At 47.3% G+C, this 27,237-nt stretch overlaps 1 protein-coding gene across 3 annotated transcripts in view; it reads right to left on the reverse strand.

Moving 5' to 3' along the window:
* PIKFYVE (phosphoinositide kinase, FYVE-type zinc finger containing) overlaps positions 1–27,237 on the reverse strand; it is a 2,037,960-nt gene that overhangs the window by 878,470 nt on the left and 1,132,253 nt on the right. For all 3 annotated transcript variants that reach the window (XM_085648834.1, XM_085648836.1, XM_085648835.1), the window contains one exon: positions 25,535–25,648. In XM_085648834.1, the coding sequence (XP_085504960.1) occupies positions 25,535–25,648 (114 nt within the window). The remainder of the gene's footprint in view (positions 1–25,534; positions 25,649–27,237) is intronic.

Genomic DNA, 27,237 nt, shown 5'->3' on the forward strand with positions numbered 1-27,237 from the left:
GCCCCTTCCGGAAGCCAGATTGATGTTGGTCCAAGAGCTGGTAGTTCTCAATGTGAGCACAGAGTTGGAATTGAACGCAATTTCAAGGAGTTTCGCAAGTGTGGGTATGTTGGAGATGGGTCGGAAATTGTTGAGGTCTGATCTATCCGCGTTAGGTTTTTTTAGTATGGGGGATACTTGGGCGGCTTTTAAGCACTCAGGGATTGTGCCTTGTGACAGAGACGCGTTTACAATCCTTGTCCAGGTGGGAATGAGTGCGTTCTTGATTTCCTTGAAAATGGATGGGGGTAACGGGTCACTGAAGTGATTGGAAGGGTTGATATTCAGGAGAATCTTTTTGATATCTTGTTCACTGAGCGGGGTAAAGGTGTCCCAGTCCGCATTGTTCTTAGGGATCAGGGGGGTATAGTTGAGCTTTTCAAAGAGGACAGGAGACGAGGCTGCCCTGGAGGAAAGGAGACTAATATTCTTAGCAGCGAGGTCGGATGATATGCATTTAGATTTCTCAATGAAGAAGGAGGCGAGATCCTCGCATGAGGGTGGACTACTTCCATGTTCCGATAGGTTAGGACCTACAATTGATTGTTGTTTGACCAATTCGAAGAGTTTCTTGGGGCGGTTTGAAGTTTGATCTAATTGGAGTCTGAAATAGTTAGACTTGGCGTTCCTAATTTGTTTATGGTAAACGCTCCTGATATCTCTTAGGAGTTTAAGTTGGTGCGTTGAGGGATTCGATCTCCAGGCGCGTTCAGATGCCCTAAGATTGCGACGTTCCGTGTTTAGGTTTTCATTAAACCAAGGTTTGGATACTTTGGAGGAGGCATTTTTTAGTTTGAGTGGCGCCATGTCATTCATGATGTTGGAGATGGTCGCATTATAGGAGTCAGTGAGTAATTGCACCTCCGTCAAGTCCGCATGAGCGTCAAGGGTCGATGTACAGAGGGCTGCTAGCTCAACAGGATTTACTAATCTGAGGTCCCTTTTCCATATCTTTGATTTTGATGGTTGGGCCCTCCACACCTGTACTTCCTTGTTAATAAAAAAAAGGATGCAGTGGTGGTCAGACCAGTCACATGGGGTAATGGAGTCCAAAGAGACGGTTTGCCCCTTCGAAATAATGAGGTCAAGAATTTTCCCCTTGTTATGGGTTGGTTGGTCACAGTGCTGGGTCAGATCCTGATCATTCAGAAAGGCTTTAAGGCTTGACACTGCCGGGTCTATGGAGTTTGCCCAGTGAAGATTAAAGTCACCGAGGAAGATTTGGGGCACGGCTGAGTCTAAATTGCTAGAAATGATTTCAAATAATTCCTCAATGAAGGGGAGATTGTCTCCCGGTGGGTGGTAGAAAGTGTGGAGTTTGCAGACTGGAAGGTTCTTACTTGATATGTTGAGACAGAGGTATTCACAGGAGGAGGGCGTAGAGGACTCAACGGGAGAGATCGAAACTGAGTTTCTATGAATACAGGCTAAGCCCCCACCAGGTTCCCAACTCTATCTAACCTAATAATATCATGAGTGGGAGGTACTAGGATGTCGAGAATCGGAGTGGAAGCGGGATTTAACCAAGTTTGTCCACCCTTCGCTTTCCCTTCTCAACCAAGTAAGAATCCTAGTCCTATGATGTCAGTCACAAAAACTCCAAAGGACTTACATAGGCCCCCACAACTCAAACATTTACCCTACAATCACAACCAGCAACAATGACAGCACTAAACAATCTCCCTGAATATGAAGGGGTTGAATCGCCCAGTCAATACAAGTAAAATACAAGGTTATTGTAAAGACATGCTAGAAAAGGCTGGGTCGCGGAGGTGAAGCAGAGTGAGAGGAACCACTTAATATATATGTGATCACCTCCAAGGGCTAAAAACATAATTGTTGTAAGTACCTGAATATAGAGAAGACCAGGATTTCCTGTCAAATTAGTATGGGAGATTATATTTAGGCCAATGATTTGAATTAGTATATTTGAATCCATTATAAGATGGCTGCCGTGGGATCGCACCCACTAACGAGGTGGAAGAGCCGCCACTGTGCATTCCTAAACGTATTCACAAATCTCAGATGGGTTTCATTAAAGCAAGACTTGCTAGAGACAATGTGAGCACATTCGGTCATATAGTGGGAAAGGCCCATCTCTCCACACTCCCAGCAGCAGCCCTAGACTCCGAAAGGGCCTTTGATAAGGTCTCCTGTAGTAAGTTCTTAGGACATACAAACTTGAGGAAACGTTCATTAAAATGGCTATGGCATTACGTGCCAATCTAAAAGCGAGAATCAGAGTCAATGGCGTACTCTCCACTCACTTTGACCTTCACCAAGGTACACAACATGGATGCCCCCTCTCTTCTCTACTTCTCATACTTTCTAATAATCCACTTCTCCAAATGATCAATATCTCCCCAGAAATTAAAGGGCTCCACTTAGGTACTACATCATTGTGAGAGGCCTGCTTAGTATATGGTGCTCACTATTGTAAGTGTAGCGCCCTGCACTAATCCAGACAACCCTTATGGTGATTTTAGTGGTCTTAGTCAACCTTAGAAATCTCTCCAAGTGGTAGCTATGGAGAGCAGCCTTCAATCTTAGTCCAGAAGGAGTGTAAAGCAGCTTGTTTTACCAGTACTTAATCTTATGGAATAGATTAAGTGAAAAAGAACCATACAGTGTAGTTATAAAAATAGGTATTTATTATTAACACTCACAAACACACAGTATACTCTCCCACCCGGAGAAACAGCACAATACTTGGTCAATAGAATTCGTAAATCACACAAAATACCCAGGGGGAGACCAAACCATATACTAAAAAAGTGAAATGCGAAACAAGACCTAAGTCGAGAATGGACCCAGAAGACGTAGAAGAACTGGGGACCCAAGGAACCCAAAGAACCACCCATGGTGAGTATCTACGAACCCCACAGAGGTGTTGTGCAGGGTGGGAACACGACTGCATGCTCAATGTTAGTCAATAGGTAGGCTGTCCGGAATTCGGTTTAAACCGAATCTGACCGACAGTACCCTACCGGATGAAAATCAGCTGACCCGGTTTAAACCGAGTGTCACTGATTTTCATAGTTGACGGGGAGAGGATCTGTTGTGGACTGCCGTCTCTCTGACTGCGGCCGCACCCGAGTACTTCACAGGTCTTTAAACAGACCATTTAGATAACGAGGCTTTGTTGTTCTTTCGCCCCCTCTCTGAGCCCCTGTGGGCGGGGCTGAGCGCAGAAACGGTCTTCATTGCCAGGTTTATGCAGATCATCGCGGCACTGGAGCGACCTGCCGGACCTGACCGCCAAAGGCTGTGGTGCTGCTGGGATCGCTTGAGCGAGGCGATTTGTTGGAACAACTGAGTGCACTCTTTCCCTTTCTGCCCTGGAGCCGTGTTGGTGCCTCGGTGTGTGGATCGCCGTGTGGACCCCCCCGTGGTGGCGGGCGTCTAGGGGGCCCTGACAACCAACGGGGAGCCTAAAGAAGCAAAGATGAGGCGGTGAGTGCGTAGCGGGCCCCGGAGCTAACTTGCCTCCCTTTTATCTTGATTAAATGCATAGTTAGTTATGCGTCAGATGGCTGGGAAATCAGGGAAGGTAGGAAAAAATAGCGTGCAAGGAAGTGGCTTCTTTCGTCGCGTTACAATGTTAACATGCAGATATTTGGGGCTTTGAAAATCAAGACTCTTTACCTCCTACATTGAGAGCGTTGTCATTGTATTCTACGGCCGCTATGTTGATGTTCAACTGAGAAAGCTATGCACTTTCGTAGCTCTTGGCGTCTGCAAATTAAACGAATTTCTCTAGTAATCTAACGTATTTTTACGCTGTCAGAGCGCGGTTTAGGTCGGTATTTTGCAGACACTCCCAGATTTCACGGAGTTGATATTTGGCAGAGTCCCTACTGCAGTGGGTGTGGTTTGCCAGTAATATAGTGTGACATAATAACCCGTAGAAGGAAGAAAGGGCCCCGCCCGATGTGCAGAACTCTTTGGTCGAACAAGTGTGAAATTAGCGGGTGCGTGTTCGGAGAGCTTTACCAGGTGAGAATCAGATACACACACAGTAGGTTTATTCCGGCTGGAGGAGGAGGAGGAAGGCAGAGATGAGTCTGTATCTGCTCCAAAGTCAGCAGCTCTGGCAGTTAAGACATAAGGAAACTTGATCGGCCTCCCCCCCTCCACACCCACCTCATCCCCCTCCCATCACCCCTTTCCACCCCCTCCCCCCTCCTCCCCCCTTCTCCAACGTACATAGAGGAGCACTCATGTCAGGGTAATGTGCTGAGGGGGCCCCAGGAAGATCTCCAGTGAACGCTAACTACAGGGTATCCATTCTCGGATTTACGTTTAAAAATTAGTGTTTTATGGCACTTGTAGTACTCGGAGCAAAATTAGACACAAACTAAAATCAAAAATATGATTACTGAACCATTCTAATTGTGGTCCGTTGGCTGTGCTGCCGTCTCTGGTGCAGGAAACCAGGGTTCGAGCCTCGAGGTCGCGTCCACATCCTGTCATTCTGGGCAAATCACTTAATCTCCCCGTGCCTGAATGTGTAATGTAAATACGGTGCTCATGTAAAGCGCTCCAATACCTTCGGGTCGAGTTTGCGCTATATAACATATGCAAAAAATAAAATAAAATAATGAAGGGAATAAAGCCCTATGGTAATGGGGTATTCTCATGGCCTCGCCACTGTGGTTCAGATCATATGATGGCAACTGAAGGAGACCTAACTTGGCAGCATTGCCATACGTAAAATCTTGCAACTCCGTGTCACCTTATACATTGCTTTTTAGGGTTTTGCACTCACAAATGCGAGACCCATTGCATTGCAAATGCTTGTTAAATCTGAGCTGCAGAATCAAGGGACAATGAAAAGTATTTCCTGACTGTATTAAGCTTCTGAAAAGTAGAGCAGTATACAATTTCTGAAGAAAAATGGAAAAAGCAATAATAAAAGCAAAGCATTCCATAAACACCGGTAAAACACTGTTTCAGTTGTTTTTTATGGCGCTAAAATGAGTAACCACTGAAAAGCACTGTTTGAGGTATTGAAATCACTGGAAAACACTGAAAAAACACCACCAGAATTTCCCAAAAATAGAAACTGAAGACAGGAAAGCCTATCAATAGGTAAGTCGGGGTTGCAATTGTAAAGAAGCAGGACCCTTCCCAGCAGACCCCGAAGACACCCAGAGGAAGATGGAAGGTTGGATACCCCAGGATACCTACACCAGGGAAGCCTGGAGCATAGCTGTAAAATGACGTTGAAAACCGCTGTAGTCCATAAATGAGGACATCAGAAAAGATGCCACTGGTGAAGAAGATGAAAGTGTCTGGTGGTACCCAAAGGTGGATTCAAGGTGAGAAGTACCTGCAAGCAGAGGGGACAGAATCTATGCCACTCAGGAGTGAGCAGGACGCACGGAAGACGAATGCCCACCAATGTCAGAGATGCAGGAGAGTTGACAGTGCCCTTGAAGTTGCAGCTGTACAGACCAGGCGATGCAGAGGAAGACCAGGAGCTATTCAAGAGCTGTCCCATGTTAGATGTCGAGAGCCAGGGGGGTCAGTGTCCGGCAGGAGCACCAACAAGCCTTGGCAGCGGCAACCAACTTAGTCATTGAATAAGTTGCATTATTGGGACCAGCAAAGGTCCAAGTGACTCACCACAAGCAGGTAAGTCAGAGAAGGCCCAAGCATGCAGGGGAGCTGACTGGAGCCATAGAAGAACCAAAATAGGACCCACGGGGCGAAGGCACAGGAGTCGTAAGAGGACCTTGAGCAGCTCAGTAATGAAGAAGACCCACAGTGCAGAGCAAGCGGTGAGGGGGAAGGACTTGTCTGCAGGAGTTAGTTGAGGTTGAAGCTTCTTGGAGCCCAAAGATCTCTGGAGTAGAGAGTCAATAAATCTTGGCAACGGCAAGTCGACGGGGTGCACAGGGGTTCTGTTTCAGCGGTTCTGACGAGGGACTCATATGAAGACAGTGCAAGCCTCGAGGGAGTAGCAGAACCACCACCTGCGATGATGAGCATTTCGGAGTCCGTGTGAGCCCAGGATCAGCTGCGTTGAGGTGCCTGTAGATGCAGGGGAGTGACTGCTTCCCTCCAAGGAAGGTTCCTTCTGGTGTCTTGGATGTCCACAGGCCTTGTGAAGAACATGTATGGAGCACAGGCACAGACGTTGCAGCAGAATTGCGGGACAGTGAGACCAGGAGCAGTAGGAGTCTTCCCAGTTGCAGTCTCGGCTCCCAACGCAAAGTCCAGCGAGGTCCAGGCGGTCTGAGTTCCCCAAGTTCCAGTGACCTTCTGGCCTGGGAACCGCTCTCCCTCCACGCAGCTCCGCCTGGCCGTCACCGCCGCTGTCCCAGTAGAGAAGGGTTCGAGACTGCTCTCGACCCGCCTTCTGTGCCTGCCCTCTGTGCCTGCCCTGGTGTCTGGCTGCCATTGTTTATTTAGTTTTTTGTTTCCATTTTGCATCTCTCCCCACCACACCGACCCACAGGGCAGGACACACCCTCGACCCCATCTTCGAAGCAGGAAACAGCATCCACTTCAGCCACACAACGCAACCCCCATGAACCGACCACCACTGTGTACACTTCACCGTCGACAAACCCAAGGCACCCAAACTAGCCCCACGCCCACCACAAAGGAACTGGAGCACGGTCACCGACAAGCAACTCAACTCCACCCTCACCCGAGACAACCACACCCTGGCATCCAACGCCAACGCCGCAGCCAGAAGAGAACGCCGCAGCCAGAGAACTCCACACCTAGATCTCCAACTGCGCAGACAAGCACGCCCCCTCTACCCAACACCGACAAACAGCGCCCCAGGAAAGCCGCCTGGTTCACCACCGATCTCCAAGAAGCCAGAAGCACCTGCAGACACCTGGAGAAACGCCAAGACTCCCGAAAACTACACCACCTACAAGGATGCCATGATAGACTACCACAACCAAATCAGAACCACCAAATGACTTTCATCCACAGAAAAAGCCTTGCAAACTCCACCAACTCCAAGGAACTCTTCACCGTCATTTAGGAATTCACCAATCCCCGCAGCGAAGCCATAGACATCACCTCGTCCCAAGACATCTGCGACAAGCTTGGAACCTTCTTCCACCTCAAGATCAAAAGCCTCTACGACAACTTCATCAACGACCCACCAGATGCCACAGCCGGCCCGCCCCTCATACACACCAGCCAGCCCACCATCTCCACTAGGACACCGATCACAGCCTAAGACAGAGCCTCGACTATGAAAGGCATCCACTCAGGGGCCCCCACTGCCCCCTGCCCCAACACATCTACCAGAGAGCCACCCCCGCCATCACACCCAAACTCCAGCACACCATCAACACCACCTTCGAAACAGGCACCTTCCCAGAGGACTGGAAACGCGTAGAAATCAGGCCCCTGCTCAAGAAGCCCACAGCCGACCCTACCGACCTCAAGAACAAATGGCCCATCGCAGCCAAAGTTGCAGAGAAAATAGTCAACAGGGAACTGACACGATTAATGGAAGACAATGCCGTCCTCGACCCATCCAAATCCAGATACCGGAGCAACCACAGCACCGAGATCGCCCTACTCGCCGCCACAGATGACATCTGCAACCTCTTGGACCAAGGCCACTCTGCAGCCCTCATCCTACTCGACCTATCAGCAGCCTTCGACACCGTATCCCACCGCTCATCACCAGACAACACGACGCAGGCATAAAAGGAATAGCCCAAAACTGGATCCTCTCGTTCCTCACCGGAAGAAGCCAGAGGATCAGACTACCGCCCTTCCTCTCGGCCCCCACGGAGATCACCTGCGGAGTCCCACAGGGGTCATCTCTGAGCCCGACCCTTTTCAACATCTACATGGCCCCCCTCGCAGACATCAACTGACAACACGGCCTTAACATCGTATCCTACGCAGACGACACCCAGCTCATCCTCTCCCTCACCAAAGACCTCACCTCGGCCAAACTCAACTTCCAAAGAGAATTGCAAGAAGTTGCAGTCTGGATGAGCAACAGCAGCCTAAAACTGAGCTGCAAAAAGACGTAAGTACTCGTCCTTGGAACCATCCCTTCAGCATGGGACACCTGGTGGCCCACCGCTGTCGGAAGCCCCCTACCCCCTCAGACCATGCCAAGAACCTCGGCATCGTACTCGATTCATCACTCACCATGAACCGACAGGTCAACACCGTCACCTCCAGCTGTTTCAACACCCTCCGCATGACCTTCAAATGAATCCCGCCCCCCCCCCCAAGTCGAGGAAAACAGTCACCCACACACTCACCACCAGCAAACTCGACTATGGCAACTCACTCTATGCCGGCATCAACAAGTCGCTACTCTGCAAACTGCGAACCATACAGAACACCGCGGCCAGACTCATACTCAGCATCCCCCGGCGCAAACACATCAGCCAACACCTGTGACGATTGCCCTGAGTCCCCGTGGAGAAGAGAGCAACCTACAAAATCCTCATCCACACCTACAAATGCCTACACAACAGCAGACCCAAATACCACAACGACAGAGTAAACTTCCACGTACCCAAAAGAAACCTGAGATCTTCCAACCTCGCACTAGCGGAAACTCCGCGACTCCACAGAGCAGGCGGAAGATTTTTCTCCCATATCGCAGCAAAGGCCTGGAATGAGCTACTGGCAGACATCAGACGCACAATTTCCCTGAACACCTACAGGAAGACGTTTAAGACCTGGCTCTTCGGCTGAACAGGAGCGACGCCCGAGCGCCTTGAGACCCTCACGGGTGAGTAGCGCGCTTACAATTCCCTGATTGATTGATTGATCATTCCTCACCGGAAGAAGCCAAAGAATCAGACGGCCACCCTTCCTCTCCGATCCCACAAAAATCACTTGCGGAGTCCCACAGGGGTCACCACTGAGCCCGACCCTCCTTAACGTCTACATGGCCCCCCTCGCCGTCATCGTCCGCCAACACGGCCTCAACATCGTATCCTACGCTGACGACGCCCAGCTCATCCTCTCCCTCACCAAAGACCCCGCCACCGCCAGACTCAACTTCCAAAAACGGATGCAGGAAGTCGCACTCTGGATGACCAACAGCTGCCTAAAGCTCAACGCGGATAAGACAGAAGTCCTCGTCCTTGGAACCACCCCATCAGCATGGCACAACACCTGGTGGCCGACCTCTCTCGTAAGCCCACCAACCCCCTCAGACCATGAAAAAAACCTCAGCATCGTACTCGACTCATCCCTCACCATGAACCGACAGGTCAACACCGTCACCTCCAGCTGCTTCAACACCCTCCGCATCCTCCGCAAGACTTTCAAGTGGATGCCCCCTGATTCAAGGAAGACAGTCACCCATGCACTCATCACCAGCAGACTCAACTATGGAAACGCGCTCTACGCCGGCATAAACAAGTCCCTACTCCGCAGACTCCAGATCATACAGAACACCACTGCCAGACTCGTCCTCGGCATCCCCCGGCACAAACACATCAGCCAACACCTACGAAGGCTCCATTGGCTCCCCGTGGAAAAAAGAGTCACCTTCAAAATCCTCACCCACGCCTACAAATGCCTACACAACACCGGACCCAAATACCTCAATGACAGAATCAACTTCCACGTACCCAAAAGGAACCTCTGATCTTCCAACCTCGCATTGGCCGAAACCCCGCGCACCCACAGAGCCAGAGCAGGCAGACGATCCTTCTCCCAGGAGGTCTCTCAAGACCTGGCTTTTTGGCTGAACAAATATGCTGCCATCCCCCTCTCCCCCTTCAGCACCTTGAGACCCTCACGAGTGAGTAGCGCGCTTACAATACCCCTGATTGATTATTTATTACGTTGAAGTGATATGTGATCTGAATATTGTCCCATGACGAATCTGAAGAGACACCCACAGGTAAGCACTTAAGTACCCATAGGAAAGGGTTGGGAAGATTCAGGGGTCCCTCCCAGTGGAGGGGTTGGACAGTGGAGAGGATAGTTCCATGTCCTTTGTCCAGTTTTGTCCTATGGCTCCCTGAACTGGTTTGAACTGGAGTATGAAAAGAGGGCACCAAATGTGCCCTTCAAGCAGTCTAGGTGACACTGGCAAACGCCATCAACACTAAACCCTGTCTAGTAGGTGGTCACACCTCCCTGTGACAGGATACCTATTGTTCTGCCTTCCCCTGCTCGAGCTTGGCACAGCAGCAAGCGGGCAGAATCATGTCTCTGATTGGCAACAGCCCTACCTTACTGTCCGGTTCTAGAAGACTGGTACCGGGAGCACTGGGGGCCTATGATTCCAACATGTTTGATACCAAACACAACAGGGTCCGTTACAACCAGTTTAGAGATGGTCATCGTGTAATGATGCATGGCCACTCTATGTGTCTTAATGGCTGATGTACTCACAACCTGGGAGAATGGACTCCGTAGATTGTAGGGGTGTATTACTCATGCAGGGCACCCTCACACTTCTAGCCGAGCCCCTGCCTTCAGGATTGACTTCAGGGTTGACTTACAGTTTTTGAGTGCAGTGCAGTTACCTCAGCTATAGCTAAGCTTATATCTGTTGTAAATGGTGCTAGCACCAGCGTACACAGGCTGCAATGGCAGGCCTGTAGTCACAGTTTGAGTGGTCTCTCATGGGTGGAACCCTGGTGTCCCTATGCCCTGGGTACCTTAGTACCATATACTAGGGACTTATCAGAGTACACTAGTATCCAATCTGGAGTGTACCCAAGTACTCACTCTGTCCAATTTAGGGAACAAGCACAGAGACTGGGGTCCTGATTAGCAGGATTCCATTCAGACTAGTCAGTAAAACATATTGATACCAGCAAAAAGTGCGGTGACTATGAAAGCAGATCCTACTTTCTACAATCATCCAAACCGCTGCGTATGCAGACGACATCCTCATTCTTTATGACCAGATTGGGAAGGTATTCTCAGCGATCACTAACATAATCCACGGATTCTACTGGGTTTCTAGATACTCCTTAAACAAAGACAACATTGAGTGGATTCCTTTCAACTGACATTGCTGCCACACATTTGGGGGATTCGAGACTCAAATGGCAACCCAAGGACATCAATTATCAGGGTATCTGGTTTATCAGTGACCTAATTGAATCTTGTGATAAAATGAATCCCAAACTATACCTAAAGTTAAAGATCTTCTCACCTCCTGGTTTCCTAAACACATATCCTGGTGGAGAAGACTTTAATAACTTAAAATGATGATTACCCCTGTAGTTAATTTTGTCACATTAATGCACCCCTGAAAACATCAGACTTCCTCTGGAGCGGTAAAAGAGCCAGAATTAATTACAAATCACTCTAACTAAATTTTGCGACAAGAGGCTGCCAAATTGGAAACTTTACCAATCGATTTTCTTGGCAGCACAAAGAGCCTATTGGCTGCTTCGGGATACAAGCGATCATCCCTACTGGCTAGAAATGGAACACACATTAAGCGGCCCCTTACATACCGCCTGTATTGTTACGATGTCGAAATTCAAATTCGCACACTCAGAAAATACTTACAAACACTGCAAATGTGCTCAAATTACTCAACAAACGATTCCTGCATTCCATCTACGAGTCATCACTGCTTTTATTTGGCATAACCCAAATTTAAAGTTGAAACAGTAACTACTCTAGGCCCTTCATGGGCTTCAAAAGGTATAAGACTAATTCAAGACCTGTACAAAAAACAACAGACTGCGCTCTTTTGCGGATTTACAATCCACATTCAACCTTAGATTTCTATGCCTTCTTGAAACTAAAAGTAAAAATGTCCAAGTTAAACCATTCTGTCCGTCCTTGTTTTGCCATCATTGCACTTAACTGGTATGGCATCGAAAATATACAAAACTCTATCCAACCCCCCTCCAACACTAAAGGGGGCACTACAATTGAAATGGTTCAATCACCTATATTGCTGACATATGGACTACCTCTCTGAAGAAAACTGGTCAAAAATATGTAATACAGCTCTCCGCAACAAAATTGTCCCATCACTTATACAATTAATATTTTTCACTATTTTGCTAAACAGGGCCCCAGTCTCTGTGCTTTCTACACTAAATTGGAATGATAAGTACTTAGGTACATCCCATATTGGACACTAAGGATTAGTTACTTACCTGTAATCCTAGTTCTCATCCAGGGGTATACTCATCAAAGTCATAATCTATGAATAATCCCCACCCACGTGCGGGATCCCGGAGCATATAGAAAATACATATATATACATATATATGCATATGTGAAAACTTATACATGCAGCCTAAAAATGTTTCAAACATGGCAAAGCTGTAAATTACATAGGTTTGCAATGCAGTGCCCCCTAACCCATAAGGAAACACGGAAGCACCAAGCCAATTGTCACACAACAATGCTTTATTGCCATAAAGCAAACCTGTAATTGCAGGCATTTGCCTGTAGGCTGCAGTAGAGTATCAAGAAACAAAGAAAACGGACACCTTGCCTTTAAGGCATTAGAGTAGGGGGACCGTGCCTTTAAGACCTGCAGGAGACCCCCTGCTCCCATGATGCACCACAGGTGGCAGTTGGGCCAGTTCTTTTTTACGGTGCCCTCGCACCCGAGTAGATCTGCAACACTAACTTAAGGAGAAAAAGTGCTCGTCCGGGGAGGTGGGTGGGTCGCTTATGACTTTGATGAGTATACCCCTGGATGAGAACTAGGATAACAGGTAAGTAACTAATCCTTCTCATCCAGGGGATACTCATCAATAGTCATAATCTATGAATAGAGTAGCAAGCCCATACCCAAATTCTCGCGGACGAACAGTTTAGCATTGAGAACATGCATTAATATCACATTAGCATAGCAGTTATGCAAACAAATTCCTCAAAGAGGCCTGCCCCACCTGGGCGTCGGCCTGTGCGTCTGAATCCAGGCAATAATGGCGTGTAAAAGTATGTACCGAGCGCCATGTAGCCGCTTTGCAAATTTCAGACATGGGAACGTTGCGAAGGAGAGCTACAGTTGAAGCTTTCCCTAGAGTAGAATGTGCTTTTGGTCTACCCTGCAGAACCTTGTGAGACAGCTGATAGGACAAGGCTATACATGAGACAATCCATCTAGAAATGGACCTCTTGGAGGCAGCCAGCCCGGTATTCGTTGGACCGTAATTAACAAAAAGCCTGTCAGACTTTCTAAGCGAAAGGGTCTTAGCAAGATAAAATTTCAATACCCTCCGGAGGTCGAAAGAATGTAAAGCTCTCTCCGGGGAGTGGTTGGCTGAGGAAAAAAGGGGGGCAGCGTGATCACCTGATTAATGTGGAAGTCCGAGACCACCTTGGGCAGGAAGCTTGGATGAGTACGTAGCACCACTCTATTTGCATGGAAAACAGTGTAAGGTTCCTTGCAGCAGAGGGCATGAATTTCACTCACCCTGCGGGCAGAAGTGATGGCTACTAAGAAGGCAGCCTTCCAGGTCAGATGCTGTAAGGATGCCTTATGAATCGGTTCAAAAGGGGCTCCCATCAACTTAGAGAGAACAATGTTGAGCTCCCAGGAAGGGGAAGGAGACCTCACTGGTGGAAATACTTTCTTAAGCCCTTCTAAGAAATCTTTGACTACCGGCATCTGGAAGAATGAGACCTGGGTAGGAGATTTCCTATAAGCTGTGAGAGCAGCTAAGTGGACTCTGATGGAAGCGTACTTCAAGCCAGACTTTGCCAAGTACAATAAGTAGGGGAGAATAACCTGTTCTTGACCCCGGATCGGATCAAGGGCGTTATCTCTGCACCAAATGCAGAACCTCTTCCACTTGAAGGCATAAGACTTCCTAGTGGAGGGTCTTTTTGCCTCCCGGAGGATGTTCATACAGTCCGCTGGTAGATCTAAGTGTCCGTATTGGATGAATTCAGGAGCCATGCCGTCAAGCGAAGAGAGGGGAGGTTGGGATGGAACACCCTCCCCTGGTCCTTGGTCAGCAAGTTCGGTAGGCAAGGCAACCTCCGGTGTGGCACCTCTGACAGCTGGAGTAGATCCGGATACCACCACTGACGGGGTCACTCCGGAGCAATCAGGATCATCCGAGTTCTGGTCCTGTAGAATTTCTGTATCACAGCTGGGATGAGAGGGAGAGGAGGAAAAGCGTACAGCAATGTCCGTGACCAGCTGATCAAAAGTGCGTTCCCCTGAGATCCATGTTGGGGGAACCTGGAGGCGAAGACGGGGCATTTTTTGTTTGTCGCATCTGCGAAAAGATCTATGTCCGGTACTCCCCACAACCGGAAGATCTCTTGAGCGACGTCTTCATTGAGCAGCCAGTCGTGCGCTTCGACGAAGTCTCTGCTGAGACCGTCTGCCTGTACGTTCAGGGTCCCTGGCAGGTGAACAGCAATGATGGACAGGTCTCTCGCCAGAAGCCATCGCCAGATGGACTGAGCTTCCAGAGATAGGACTCGTGATCTGGTGCCTCCTTGCTTGTTCAGATAGAACATCGTTGTTGTGTTGTCTGTCTGAATCTGAACATGGCGGGTTTGGAGGGACGGATACAGGGATTTGAGAGCTAGATGGACTGCTCGTAGCTCCAAGAAGTTGATGTGATAACTCTGTTCGGTATTGGACCAGAGACCTTGTACTTGAAGCTGGCCCATATGAGCCCCCAGCCCTGCATGGAGGCATCTGTGACCACTGTCTGTGTCGGAGGCGCCTGATGGAAAGGGACGCCGTGAAGTAGATGGGAGCGTTTCATCCACAATCTGATGGAGTCTTTGGCAGCTTGGTGAAGACAAATGCGATCCTTCCAGCGGCCGGTCCTCTGCGACCATTGATCTTCTAGTTCTTGTTGCAGAGGTCGCATGTGAAGACGTGCATTGGGTACAATGTAAATGCACGACGCCATCGACCCCAGAAGTGACGACACTTGCCTGGCTGTGGGAAGTTCCGCGTTGAGAAGCGTGTGACATTTCTGAAGCATGGATGATAACCTCTCCTCCGAAGGACACACGCTTGCCTTTGCGGAGTCCAGAGAGGCGCCCAGGTAGTGAATCCGCTGAGTGGGATTGAGGACCGACTTTTTGTAATTGACCTGTAATCCCAGCGAGTGCAGAAGATTGAGGCAAAACAAGAGATGGCTCTGGAGTCGAGCAGGAGTGGAACTCTTCAGGAGCCAGTCGTCTAGATAAGTGTAGACGAATATCTTCCGTTTGCGGAGGAAGGCAGCTACCACCGCCATACACTTTGAGAATGTCCGTGGAGCAGATTTGAGGCCAAATGGCAGAACTCTGTACTGATAGTGCCGACGAGAGATCTGGAACCTGAGAAACTTTCGGTGTTTCACTGAGACAGGAATATGGAAGTAAGCATCCTGTAGGTCGATGGCACACATCCAGTCCCCTTGGTGAAGATGCAGGAAGATCTGAAGAAGAGCCAGCATCCTGAACTTTTCTCTCCTGACAAATCTGTTGAGCAGACGGAGATCGAGAATGGGTCTGTACTCGGTGACCGCTCCTCGTTTTTGAACCAGAAAGTACCGGGAGTACACTCCTTGATTTCTCTCCCGGAGCGGAACCTCCTCTATGGTGTTTTTGGAGAGGAGAGTGGCTACTTCGTCCAGTAACAGCCGTTTTTGGATTTGAGGGAGGAACTGCCTCCGTGGGGGTACCTGCGGAGGGGGAGACTTGAACCTCAGCAAGTAGCCATGCTGTACAATATTCAGCACCCATCTGTCTTTTGTAATAGCTTCCCACTCTGCCAGGTGAACACTGATACTTCCTCCTACCGGAGTGGCGAACGAGCGCGGAGGAAGTAAAATCTCACTGCTTTGAGGGCTGTTTGGTGGAGGACTGTTGCTGCTTTGCACTTCCTCGCCCTCTGCCACGGCCCCTTTGTTGAAACTGGGACCTCTGTTGATTTTGAGAGGACCATTGGGGTGTTTGAACGCGCTGATGAAAGGCACGCTTGTCGCCCTGCCAAAAGCGCTTGCGATATTCCTTGCGCTTTTCCAGTCCCACGGCTTTAACGGTGACCAACTCCGCCTTCATTTTGGTCATTTGATTATCAGCGTGAGCCCCAAACAAAGATGACCCGTTAAAGGGCAGATTAAGAATCTTCTTCTGCGCATCAGGCTTGAGGCCCGTTAGCCTTAGCCAGGCTGAGCGCCGAGAACATACGCCATGCGAGTAGCCATGTGCGGCGAGATCGGAAGCATCAGCAGCCGCACTGATGATTTGATTGGCTACAAGCCCACCTTCCTGGAGGATTTCAGTAAAATCCTGCCTGTCTTCCCTTGGCAGTTACTCCGCAAACCTGGAGAGGGAATCCCACAGAGAACGATCATACCGCCCTAGCAGCGCTGAAGCACTAGCCACTTTCATGTGGGAGGCGGAAGTGTTGCACATCTTTCTGCCATACGAGTCCATTTGCTTGCTGTCCTTCTCCGGGGGAACAGAAAACGACACGGAGGCAGAATGGGACTTCATGGCAGCTGCCACGATCACGGAGTCCGCTGGCGGGCCCGCCCTCAGAAACAAAGGGTCCTCAGCAGGAGCCTTATACTTTTTAGCTAGTCTTGAAGGCACAGAGCCCACCGTAAATGTGGCCATAGCTGGCTCCAACAATCCTGGCACCAATGGTAGCAAAGGTCTGGGTGCTGACCGGTGGTGCAAAGTATCAAAGATGATTGAAGTGGGTGCCAGAGGGGTGTGCAGCGTGATATTCAATTTCTGCGCACCTCTAGCCAGGACGTCAGAGAAAGTAGTGATGTCATCAACTGGGGACACTCGTGACGGAGGTGTAGAAGACAAGGTCGGAGAGTAGTCCCGGACCGAGGACCTTGAGGAGGAAGACCAGGTGGGCGATCTGGTGCGCCGCCTCTTGTGGGGGCGGTCGCTGCGGTGAGCCCTGGACCGTGATCTGTGCTTTGAAGGAGATCTTGGCCTTCTGTGTGAAGAGGGACGGTCCCTGGATCGAGACCGGCGTGGAGAAGGCGGCCTTTGACTACCCTGCGGAGACTTGCTCCTGTGCAGAGAAATCCTGGAGGGAGAGTACGTACGGTAATCGTCCGAGCCCGGACTTCTGCAGTCACCTGTACCCACACCCTCCAACCAGCGAGGAGAGAGTCCGAACTTCTCTGGTGCCTTAGGTGACACTTCTGGAGAGATCTGCACGATATGCAGGCCTGGAGATGATGATCGACCTCCAGAAGATCTAGATCTGACTCCTCTCTCCGTGGCGAACCCCTCGACGTCGATGATGTTTGTGTCACCATCGGTGCCAATTGCTGAGAATGGCGATCAGCCCTCGACGGCGGTCTCGACGCCGATCGCCTACGGCGTTGTGGAGACAGACGGCGATCTTCGTCGCCAAACAGCTGCTTGAGGTCAGCCTGATGACTTCGACCTTTCATGCCGTCGACTTGGTGACGTCGACCTCTCACGACGTCGACCTGGCGACCACGACGTCGACCTTCTACGACGTCGACTTGGTGACTTCGACGTCGACCTTTCATGTCGCCGAGTGGGGGTTTGTCTTGACGTCGAACGACCCACTCGCGGCGAGACGTACGTCGCCGCATCTTTCGACGCCGACCCCCTCGACGGAGGCGGAGAGTGTCTCGACGTCAACGGAAACCTCGATGTCGACGGAGACAGTCCAGATCTCACCGGACTAACAGCCTTTGAGCCCGAAGGACTGCGCCTCGACGCCGACTTACTTCTTCGCGGCGGAGAATCTCGACGTCGAGATGAATCCCTAGATGCAGAAGTCGTCCTCTGCTTCTTCGACAGTACCTTCGACGTCGACGGCGAATCTCCTGGAACCTTGGTCTTTCTGGAGTCAGGAGAGTTGGTGTGTCGCCGTTTTTGAGATTGTGAAGCTGAAGAAGGTTGTTTTGAGGATGAATGGTCGCCTTCACGACGACTTCTCTCCTTCTCCAGCTGGGCATGTAGTTTAATGCGCTCTCTATCTCTCAGAGTGCGCTTGGAAAACTTCTGGCAGTGGGGGCACCGGTCAGGCTTGTGTGAAGTTGACAAACACACAATACACACAGAGTGTGGATCCGCCAGTGCCATCTTATTGCCACATGAAGGGTATTTCCTGAATAAAGCAGGCATTCTGACTGGAAAAAATATAGAACTCTTCAGGAAACCAGCAGAACACACCTTCAGGAGCCAGAAAATGTCGAAATTTGTGAAAAAAATCTGAGTTACCAAACTTTCAGTCAAAAAACTGAAGAGCTCAAGCTCCAGGATCCTCACAGAAGGAGCCGGAAAAAAGAACTGGCCCAACTGCCACCTGTGGTGCATCATGGGAGCAGGGGGTCTCCTGCAGGTCTTAAAGGCACGGTCCCCCTACTCTAATGCCTTAAAGGCAAGGTGTCAGTTTTCTTTGTTTCTTGATACTCTACTGCAGCCTACAGGCAAATGCCTGCAATTACAGGTTTGATTTATGGCAATAAAGCATTGTTGTGTTAAAATTGGCTTGGTGCTTCCGTGTTTCCTTATGGGTTAGGGGGCACTGCAATGCAAACCTATGTAATTTACAGCTTTGCCATGTTTGAAAATGTTTTATGCTGCATGTATATGTTTTCACATATGCATATATATGTATATATATGTATTTTCTATATGCTCCGGGATCCCGCACGTGGGCAGGGATTATTCATAGATTATGACTATTGATGAGTATCCCCTGGATGAGAATGTACCCTTATAAATCCTTAGTATATGGTACCAACGTACTCAGCGCATAGGTACACCAGGGGTCCTAAATGGACTGAAGCATGTATTATGCCACACATGTGAGACCACTCAAACTGTAACTACAGGCCTGCCATTGCAACCTGTGTAAGCTGGTGCTAGCACCACTTATGAAAGATATAGGTTTCCCTGTACTTAAAGTCACTGCACTTAAAATCTATACGTCACCCCTAAAGCAGGCCTTTCAATCATGAAGGCAGGGAGCTCGGTTTTAAGGGTGAGGGTGTCCCTGCATGAGCATGACACCACTACAACCTTCAGAGTTCATTCTTCCAGTGCATCAGCCATTACGATATATAGAGTGGCCATGCGTCATTACGCGATCACCATCTCAATACTGGATGTAACGAACCCGGTCATGTTTGGTATCAAACATGTTGGAATCATACCCCCACACCGTAAACAGTGTGGGAGGTATGATTCCAGGCACTGTAAAGCTCCTCCAGGAGGCCCTCAGTGCTCCCGGTAGCAGTCTTCTAGACCGGGCAGCACAACATGGCTGCTGCCAACCAGATACATGATTCTGCCCTCCTGCTGCTGATCCAGCTGGAGTAGAGAAAGGTGAAACAATAGGTATCCTGTCACATGGAGGGGTGACCACCTCCTAAACAGGATTTAGTGTATTGGGTATCAAAATAGCTGGAGCGGCGTTCCGCTCCTGTATCGGACGCACAGCTTGATCCTATATAAAACACAGGTATCGCTGATTATCAGATTTAATATTTTTTGTTTATTGTTGGTTCATATATAATTCTGTACTGCTTAATCATAATTTGTATTGTCACATGGAAGCCGGTTAATGTATTCAGAAAGCTTCTAATGATGCAGATTGGCCAATCCAGACCTTATTTCTGTAACACGACGTATACATTAAAAACATCTTCAGTAGTATTTTCCAATGCATTTCGGGCATAGTGCCCTTCGTCGGGGGTTCACTACAAGCTTTAAAAAACATCAACATTAGATTATGAAATCAAACCTTAATGCTAACAAACAATGCATCAATCAATGATATTATACATTACTTTTTGTCTAATCTCGTATTCAATGTATTCCCTCTAATTACGTGACATCACGCTCAAACTACTGACCTTGAAAAAACTCTCCCAACCACCAAAACGTTCCCCTTTGGAACCCCAAATAAATTAATCCCCTTCTTTTCAGACAGAAAATCGTGCTAGCAACACTCTCCGTACCTATTAATCATCTCCTTCCCACCGAATTCCCTTCTTTCCTTACACCATGATGGAATCCTTTCACATCATGTCTCTCTACCTTTTCAATACATAAGAAGTGTCTCCACCCCCTCCATTCAACCAATAGATGTATCTCAAAAACCCTCCTTACTACTTGTCCCAAAATGCACTCTCTTCGCCTCCTTATAGGTATGGAATGATCTAAGAAATATAAAGCTAACCCGTACTGTTTTGGAGAAACCTCACGAGGCACCTCGATATAATACTCCGCCCACCCTCGGATGTTGTCAACACATTGAATAAGAAATCCGGCAAAATTACACTATGCTATCAACATATTTGTTTAAAAACATATTTGTTGAAAAACAATGTGCATATGTTAACTCGCATACTTTTAAAAGCCCGATTCCTAATCGTCCGAATTGTTTTGAAAAACACACAAATCTTGAAAATGAGATGTTTCAGCATCTCGCATGTGACTTAAATTGCTTTTTGATGATTCAAGGGTGTAACATGTCGTTAAATAGGCAAATCAATGAATGAAATTCCAAACAAGAGTGACGAAATACACACCAATTCTTATTCAACATTGTGTCAGTTCCTTAGTGGTTTTATCCTTTTGCGTGCAGTCCAGATATATTGTGGTTTTGCCTAACAACCACTCACTCGAAGACGTATCAAAATAGCTGGAGCGGCGTTCCGCTCCTGAATCGGACACACAGCTTGATCCTATATAAAACATAGGTATCACTGATTATCACATTTAATATTTTTTGTTTATTGTTGGTTCATCCATAATTCTGTACTACTTAATCATAATTTGTATTGTCACATGGAAGCCGGTTAAGTGTATTGGGGCCAGGTGGAAGCGCCTGCCAGCGCCACTCATTCTGTTTGAACAGCACATTTGGTGCTCTCCTTGCATAGTCCAATTCGGATCAGATCCGGGAGCCATTGGCTCCTGCTCTGGTGCAAGAGTGGATAAAGGACATAGGAGTATCCTCCCCACTGTTTGAACCCTCACCTGGGAGGGAACCCCGAAATGTTCCAACCCCTTCATTAGGGTATTTTAGGCCTTACCTGTGTGTCCCTAGATTCCCCGTGAGACAAGATTCATATCAAGACACCACCACTTCTTCAACCGTCTGGGCACTCTGGACTTCGTTTTGGGCATCAAGACTGCAACTGGGAAGACTCCTGCTGCTCCTGGTCTTGCAGCCCTGCTCGTCCGCTGCAAAGTCCTTGCCTGTGCTCCATAAAGGAACCTTCTAAGGCATGTGGACATCCAAGAAACCTGAAGGAATCTCAGTTGAAGAGAAGAAGTCACTTCCCTGCATCTGCAGGAACTGCATAGAAGCTGACCGGTCTGCTGGTCCTGAGCTCCCACAGACACCGAAAGGCTTAACAAAACAGGTGGTGGTTTTTCCACATCCCTCAAGGCCGGCCCTGTCCTCTCACCAAGTTTGAGGCCATTATCCCTGGTCAGAGCCGCAGGAACCAAACTCCTGCGCACTCTATTGACTTACTGTTGCAAAGGCTTGTTGGCCTTTCCTCTAAGATCGTCGGGCTCCAAGTACTCCCAACCTCCAGCATCTCCAGTGACCAAGATCTTCGTCCTCACCGCAACTCTTGCATCGCGGGCTTGCATCTTTGGTGAGCTACTCGAAGTCCTCTCGCGACTCTGGTGCCTCCGGCCTTTGGGTTCGCTTGAAGGTCATCTTTGAATTCAGTGGTCTCCCCTGATCGCTCCGGGCCTTCCCTGACTCCCCCGCTTGTGGTGTGTCACCTGGACCTTGCTGGTCCAGACACTGTACCTTCTTAACTTTCCACGTTGATTACAGCTGCAAAGGCTTGTTGGTGCTCCCAACGGACACCGACCCCTCAACTCTCTACATCCGACGTGGACAGCTCGTTCATGGCCCCTGGCCTTCCACAGCTTCGCTTGGTCTGCACAGCTTCAGTTCCAAGGTCACAGTCAGCTATCTTGCAACACTTGACATTGGTGGGCATTCGTCTTCCGTGCCTCCTAGTCCCTCCTGAGTGGCATAGACTCTATCCCCTCTGCTTGCAGGTACTTCTCATCTTGAATCCACCTTGGGGTTCCACCGGACAGTTTCACCTTCTCCAGCAGCGGCATCTTCGTGAAATCCTCCACTGAGTTCGATGGTGGTTTCCGATATCGCTTCACACATATGAACCCGGCTTCTTTGGTGTATGTATCCTGGTTCCTAGGGTACCCAAGGGTGGGGTGGATCTCCAACCTTCTGTCCTCCACGGGGTTTCTTTAGGCACCACTGGGAAGGGACCTTCTTTAAAATTACAACCACAACGTACCCATTGACTTGTATTGAGTTTGCGGTCATGTTCCCATTCTGCACACTGCTTCCGTGGGGTTCCTGGTTACTTACCTCTGGTGGTTCCTTGTGTCCCCGGCACTTTTACGTCTTCTGGGTATCGTCTTGACTTGAGTCATGGTTTGCATACCACTATTTCAGTATATGGTTTTGTCTACCCCTGGCAACCACTGTGTATTCGTGCTACTTACTTGCTTCTATTGAAAAGTATTGTGTGCATTGTGAACATCTCCGGCTAGAAGATATCTGTATGTGTTAGTGAATGTCTTATAATAAATACCTATTTTTATAAATAAACTGTGGTTGTTTTTCACTTAATCCATACCAATAAGATTATGTTCTGGTAAAACAAGCTGCTTTACACTTCGTCTGGACTAAGCCTGACGGCTGCACTGCACAGGTACCACTTGGAGATCTTTCTAAGGTTGTCTAAGATGACTAAAATCACCATATGGGTTGTCTGGATTAGTGCAGGGTGCCCACTTGCATAAGTGTGCACCATATACTAAGCCAGCTTCTCACATCCACCAAATTACAATTACGAAACAACGACAAATGTTGGAACTGTAAGCGGACCTTAGAAACTCTGGAACATGTTTTTCAGCTGTCCCCTCCTGTGCCCATGTTGGTCTTTGATTAAAGACCAACTATAAAACATATTTGAAATACCAATTTCCTTAAACTTCCCAATTATTGCTCTAGGTCCCCGGGCTTCAACGGAAGCTCTACACCTCAATTTCAATAATATGGCAATGCTGGACCTATTACAGTCCATTGCAGTTAAAATAGTTCTCAATCAATGGAAGTCGTTCAATAACATATCCCATCACACTTGGAGGGCCTGGATCTCTAACCTTAGATGGGTCTGTAGCTCTCAAGGTGAATCCCAGACTATCCCCAAGATCTCGCAGATAGTATGGCAAACTCAGGATATCTTTAAGAAATGTAATATCAACTTCTCTACCTCTTAGCAGCAATAGGCGACCAACATCTGAGAAGATCAATTATTTCTCAACTCTAAGCATTGTTCCCACAGGGTTTCCCCTCCCCCGCCTTTTATATCCTCCCTAGCAATGGACATATAGTGTAGCACACCTATGAGACGTATGATAAATACCTTAGTCAACACGGATCTTTGGCTGAACGCAGTGTCCTACGTTGTACACCCTGACAACGTCTTGTTTGTTTATACTGGAACTTCACCTCATACAATCAGTACGATATGCCACAGATGACTCAATGTTGATATGTACACAGATCTTGTTTGAATCCATCATCGTTTTTTAGCTCACTTTGCCACCCCAGTTCAGACCCAGCCGTATGCAAATCAGTCTTGACCCTGTTCCTCATGGGAATTGCTCAGCCCGAACTGCCAAGCCAGGTCTTCTCTGGGCCAGAAACAAGCATCCTGGGACCAGTTTCGGGGTAACATACCTCATCAGCCAATTTAGCTTGTATCCAGGGGCAAAGTGAGTAAGGGACCAACGTCTGGGCATAACCTGCCAACTTAGGGCGAACAAGCAAACACAAGGAGATGATGGATGGAGTACTGAAACATTTTTCAGCCACTCACCCCAAGTCACAGATCTGGGTTGAATCCATCATCGTTCTTTAGCTCGCTTCGCCACCCCAGTTCAGTCCCAACAGTATGCAAATCAGTCTTGACCCTGTTCTTCATGGGAACAGTCCAGCCCGACCTGCCAAGCCTACAGGCCTGTCAAAAGAAAAAGGCACTGGAGTGGGCTCAGAGGGCACGGTTCCTGATGGAACCGGAATGAGCGCTGCACGATGCCTATTCAACAGCTTATCTGTCGGGTATGACAATAGGGTCGTTGCCGCTGTGGGTTGTCGCCAGCATTATGAACAACAATACTGGAGTTGGCGCCGAGGAAGGTCGGGGTTTTGCAGGTGGAGCCACTCCAGATGCAGCACTGGATGCAAGGGGCCCGACTGGCAAACCTGCCATAAAAAGGACAATTAAGGGTGTGTCTAAATGACCCAACAATACCTGGGCTACAAATACTGGAAAGGCAAAAATTTTATCCTGTGGGGATAAATCACATGAATGACTTTTACCACAGTAAAATCAAACATTTTCAAACTGGGACTTTTGACTTAATCATGCCAGGACTTTTAATACAACACTTGTAACAGTTGTCTGCATTGTGTCTCTGCTCAATACTCCAAGTCCTTGGAGAGAAACTTAAACTTACATGTGTTGTAAATCCCATCACCTTTCACATATATATTGCCGAAGCAAAGTTACAACACAATATATTTTAAAATGTCTCCTTGCTTCCTACTTATATTTGAAATAGTGGTTGCACATTCCATTAACTCTGCAATTTCCACTGAGGTAGTTGTCAAAAATCAAAGTCTTGGCCAACAATACCCTATCAATATTTTAAAGTCTGTATTATTCCACTGTTTTCTTTGTCTTGCAAACAACCCTTTCAGTTGGTACAGTCGACGCATATCAGCCCAAATGAGTTCAAAGGCCCCTCTAGGACTAGGAAGACCGGAGAACCTCAATATTCTGGGTATAAGCTTAAATCAGGAGGTGCACTCAGCAAGATGCAATCTAAACTCAAATCAAGTTCTAAGGTAAGAATTCTGGGGCTAAAAGTCTCCATCAGATACCCTTGCTACTCCTTGACAATACACATCTCTGAACTATTGGAAACACCGACTACCCCATAGCACTAGCCAACCCTAAACCCTGAAAGTTCTTTACTACTCTTTTGCACTTTCCATCCTTTAACCCCAAAAAATTCCTTAGTATCACTCCCGGAGGCCCAAAAACCTTTTACTACCCACACCTTAACACAAAAAAACCCTTACAACCTCTATATATATTACACATCCCTGAGCCCTAAACACAATTTAATACCACTAAACACCACACATCCTTGGGCCCTAATAACTCCTTACTACTCTAATGTGTTGTACATGTAAAGCATTATTTAACCTTGCAATAGTGGAAAATGCATAAAAAAAGAAAACATTGTTATGATCATGAGTTGTGATGGATAAGGCGTGGAGGTTTATTATCAATGAAGAATAGCACAACACAAAATTGCTTTTTCAAAGAGTGGAGAGATTAATTTTGAACATCTTCCCATTTTTAGGTTATTTAAATTGTTAGATTTATTCAATTGTGAGAATTGTTCTACCCTTAACTTCCTTAATGTATTAATGGTTGGAGAATTTGGGGGAGGTGTAAAGCGGAAGAAGAAGCCAAGGAAAAGAAGCACCTACTTCTGTGAGAAGTCCTTCAAGTCCTGCAGAATGGAGACTTTTGCTGGTATTTGGCGCTTTATGTAAATTTTGGGAAGCGGCACACAGATCTCAAGTAGCCTGATGAACGAATAGCTAAAGACACAATGGAAAAACAATTAGAATAGGAAGGCAATATTTCAATCAATTTTCCTCAATTATCATTTGCAACTCAATGGAGATAATCATCCTATTACTCACCAGTAATCTTCAGTCACAAGTGTAATGCTAAAAGACCCGGATCACATAAGATGGAGGAAGTTTTATAATCCATGGCTGCACTGAGTGAAGGTAGCAGTTAATTTGCTAAAGATCATTATTAAGTAATCACCCCATCACTCGACTCTCTTTCTCTAGGAGCAACCATGGGAGAGATGATGCTAACCACCTCCAAGAACAACCCAACCTGCACAATGTCTTACCATCCAACTAACTGGATTTCATACAGGAAGCAGTATTTAAATAGCTTAGGATACATGTATTATGTACGTATGTCTCGGGCAGCTGTGTGCGATCTTAGTGATCCTAGATCCAGCAGTTGGCATTTGACACAGCTGTCCCTCTAGAAATATTAGAGACTCTTCCTTCACATAGCGCATTGCAGATACCATTCTAAAAGGGGTCACTTAATATATGTTTGACAATAGGCCACAATTCAAAGTATTTATTATGATTTGGAACTCAAAGTGATCCACATAAAATACACACTGCATTTTATAAAAAAGAAACTAAATGATATAAAAGATACAAAATTATAAAATACATTGGGAACCCTTTCAGCATGTTTTACTTTGATAAATGAGCCCACAGAAAAATAAAGTGTAAATGCGCTATTGAGTCTCCAATCGAACATTACAAAACAATTATTAATACAAAAGACAGTCCAAGCATAAGTACAAGAGACAAATAGTGCAAAAATATTTTTTATAGTGCAACACTAATACAGTACTTCTCTTGATACAATAAGTTTAGCTTCACAGAACAATACCAATACAGCAAATCTATTTAAACTGTACAACAGGTTACAACCTAAAAATGCCCTATTCCACAAATGCGGAGCCGCATACAGTTAATATAGAACTACAACGTACAAACATATCCATAAAAAGTTTAAAAATTGTTTAAAAAATGTAAAAAATCTTTGAACAGACTATTTCTGATGGTGGAGTAAAAAGACATTACTGAGCCTCCACTACTGAGGTAATATCATACTTTAAAAATATCGGTCTTAGCAGCTGGCGGTGCAATGGATGTAGAAGAGGACAACAAATAACACATGATTTTCCCATAAAGCTCTAGGTAATCCTTCCCAGACTTCAGTAATAATTCACAGCAGAAAGAAAATCAGCCTTAATAACAAAATTGTTCTAGACAAACCATAAGGAAGGTTCCGTAGAACATACAGGAGTGTTTTTTTTACAGATGCTGCTCTCCACTACTATTTCATTCCGGCATGCTGAGTACACAGTATAATATCCCTTTTCCGACTAAAATTAATTTTTTAATCAGATTTTTCAAAGTAAACTTTCGAAGAGGTGCTACCTCACACAATTTCAAACTTATCCAGAGCTTTCATATAATTTAAGACAGCACTTCTTCCCTTCAAGCAATAAAAGATTTCATGTTTCAATGCAGCCCGGATAAACCAGAGTCATTATTCAATATGTTATTCTCCTACCTTAGAA

Source organism: Triturus cristatus, chromosome 3_2, assembly GCF_964204655.1.
Source record: "Triturus cristatus chromosome 3_2, aTriCri1.1, whole genome shotgun sequence".
Lineage (NCBI taxonomy): Eukaryota > Metazoa > Chordata > Amphibia > Caudata > Salamandridae > Triturus > Triturus cristatus.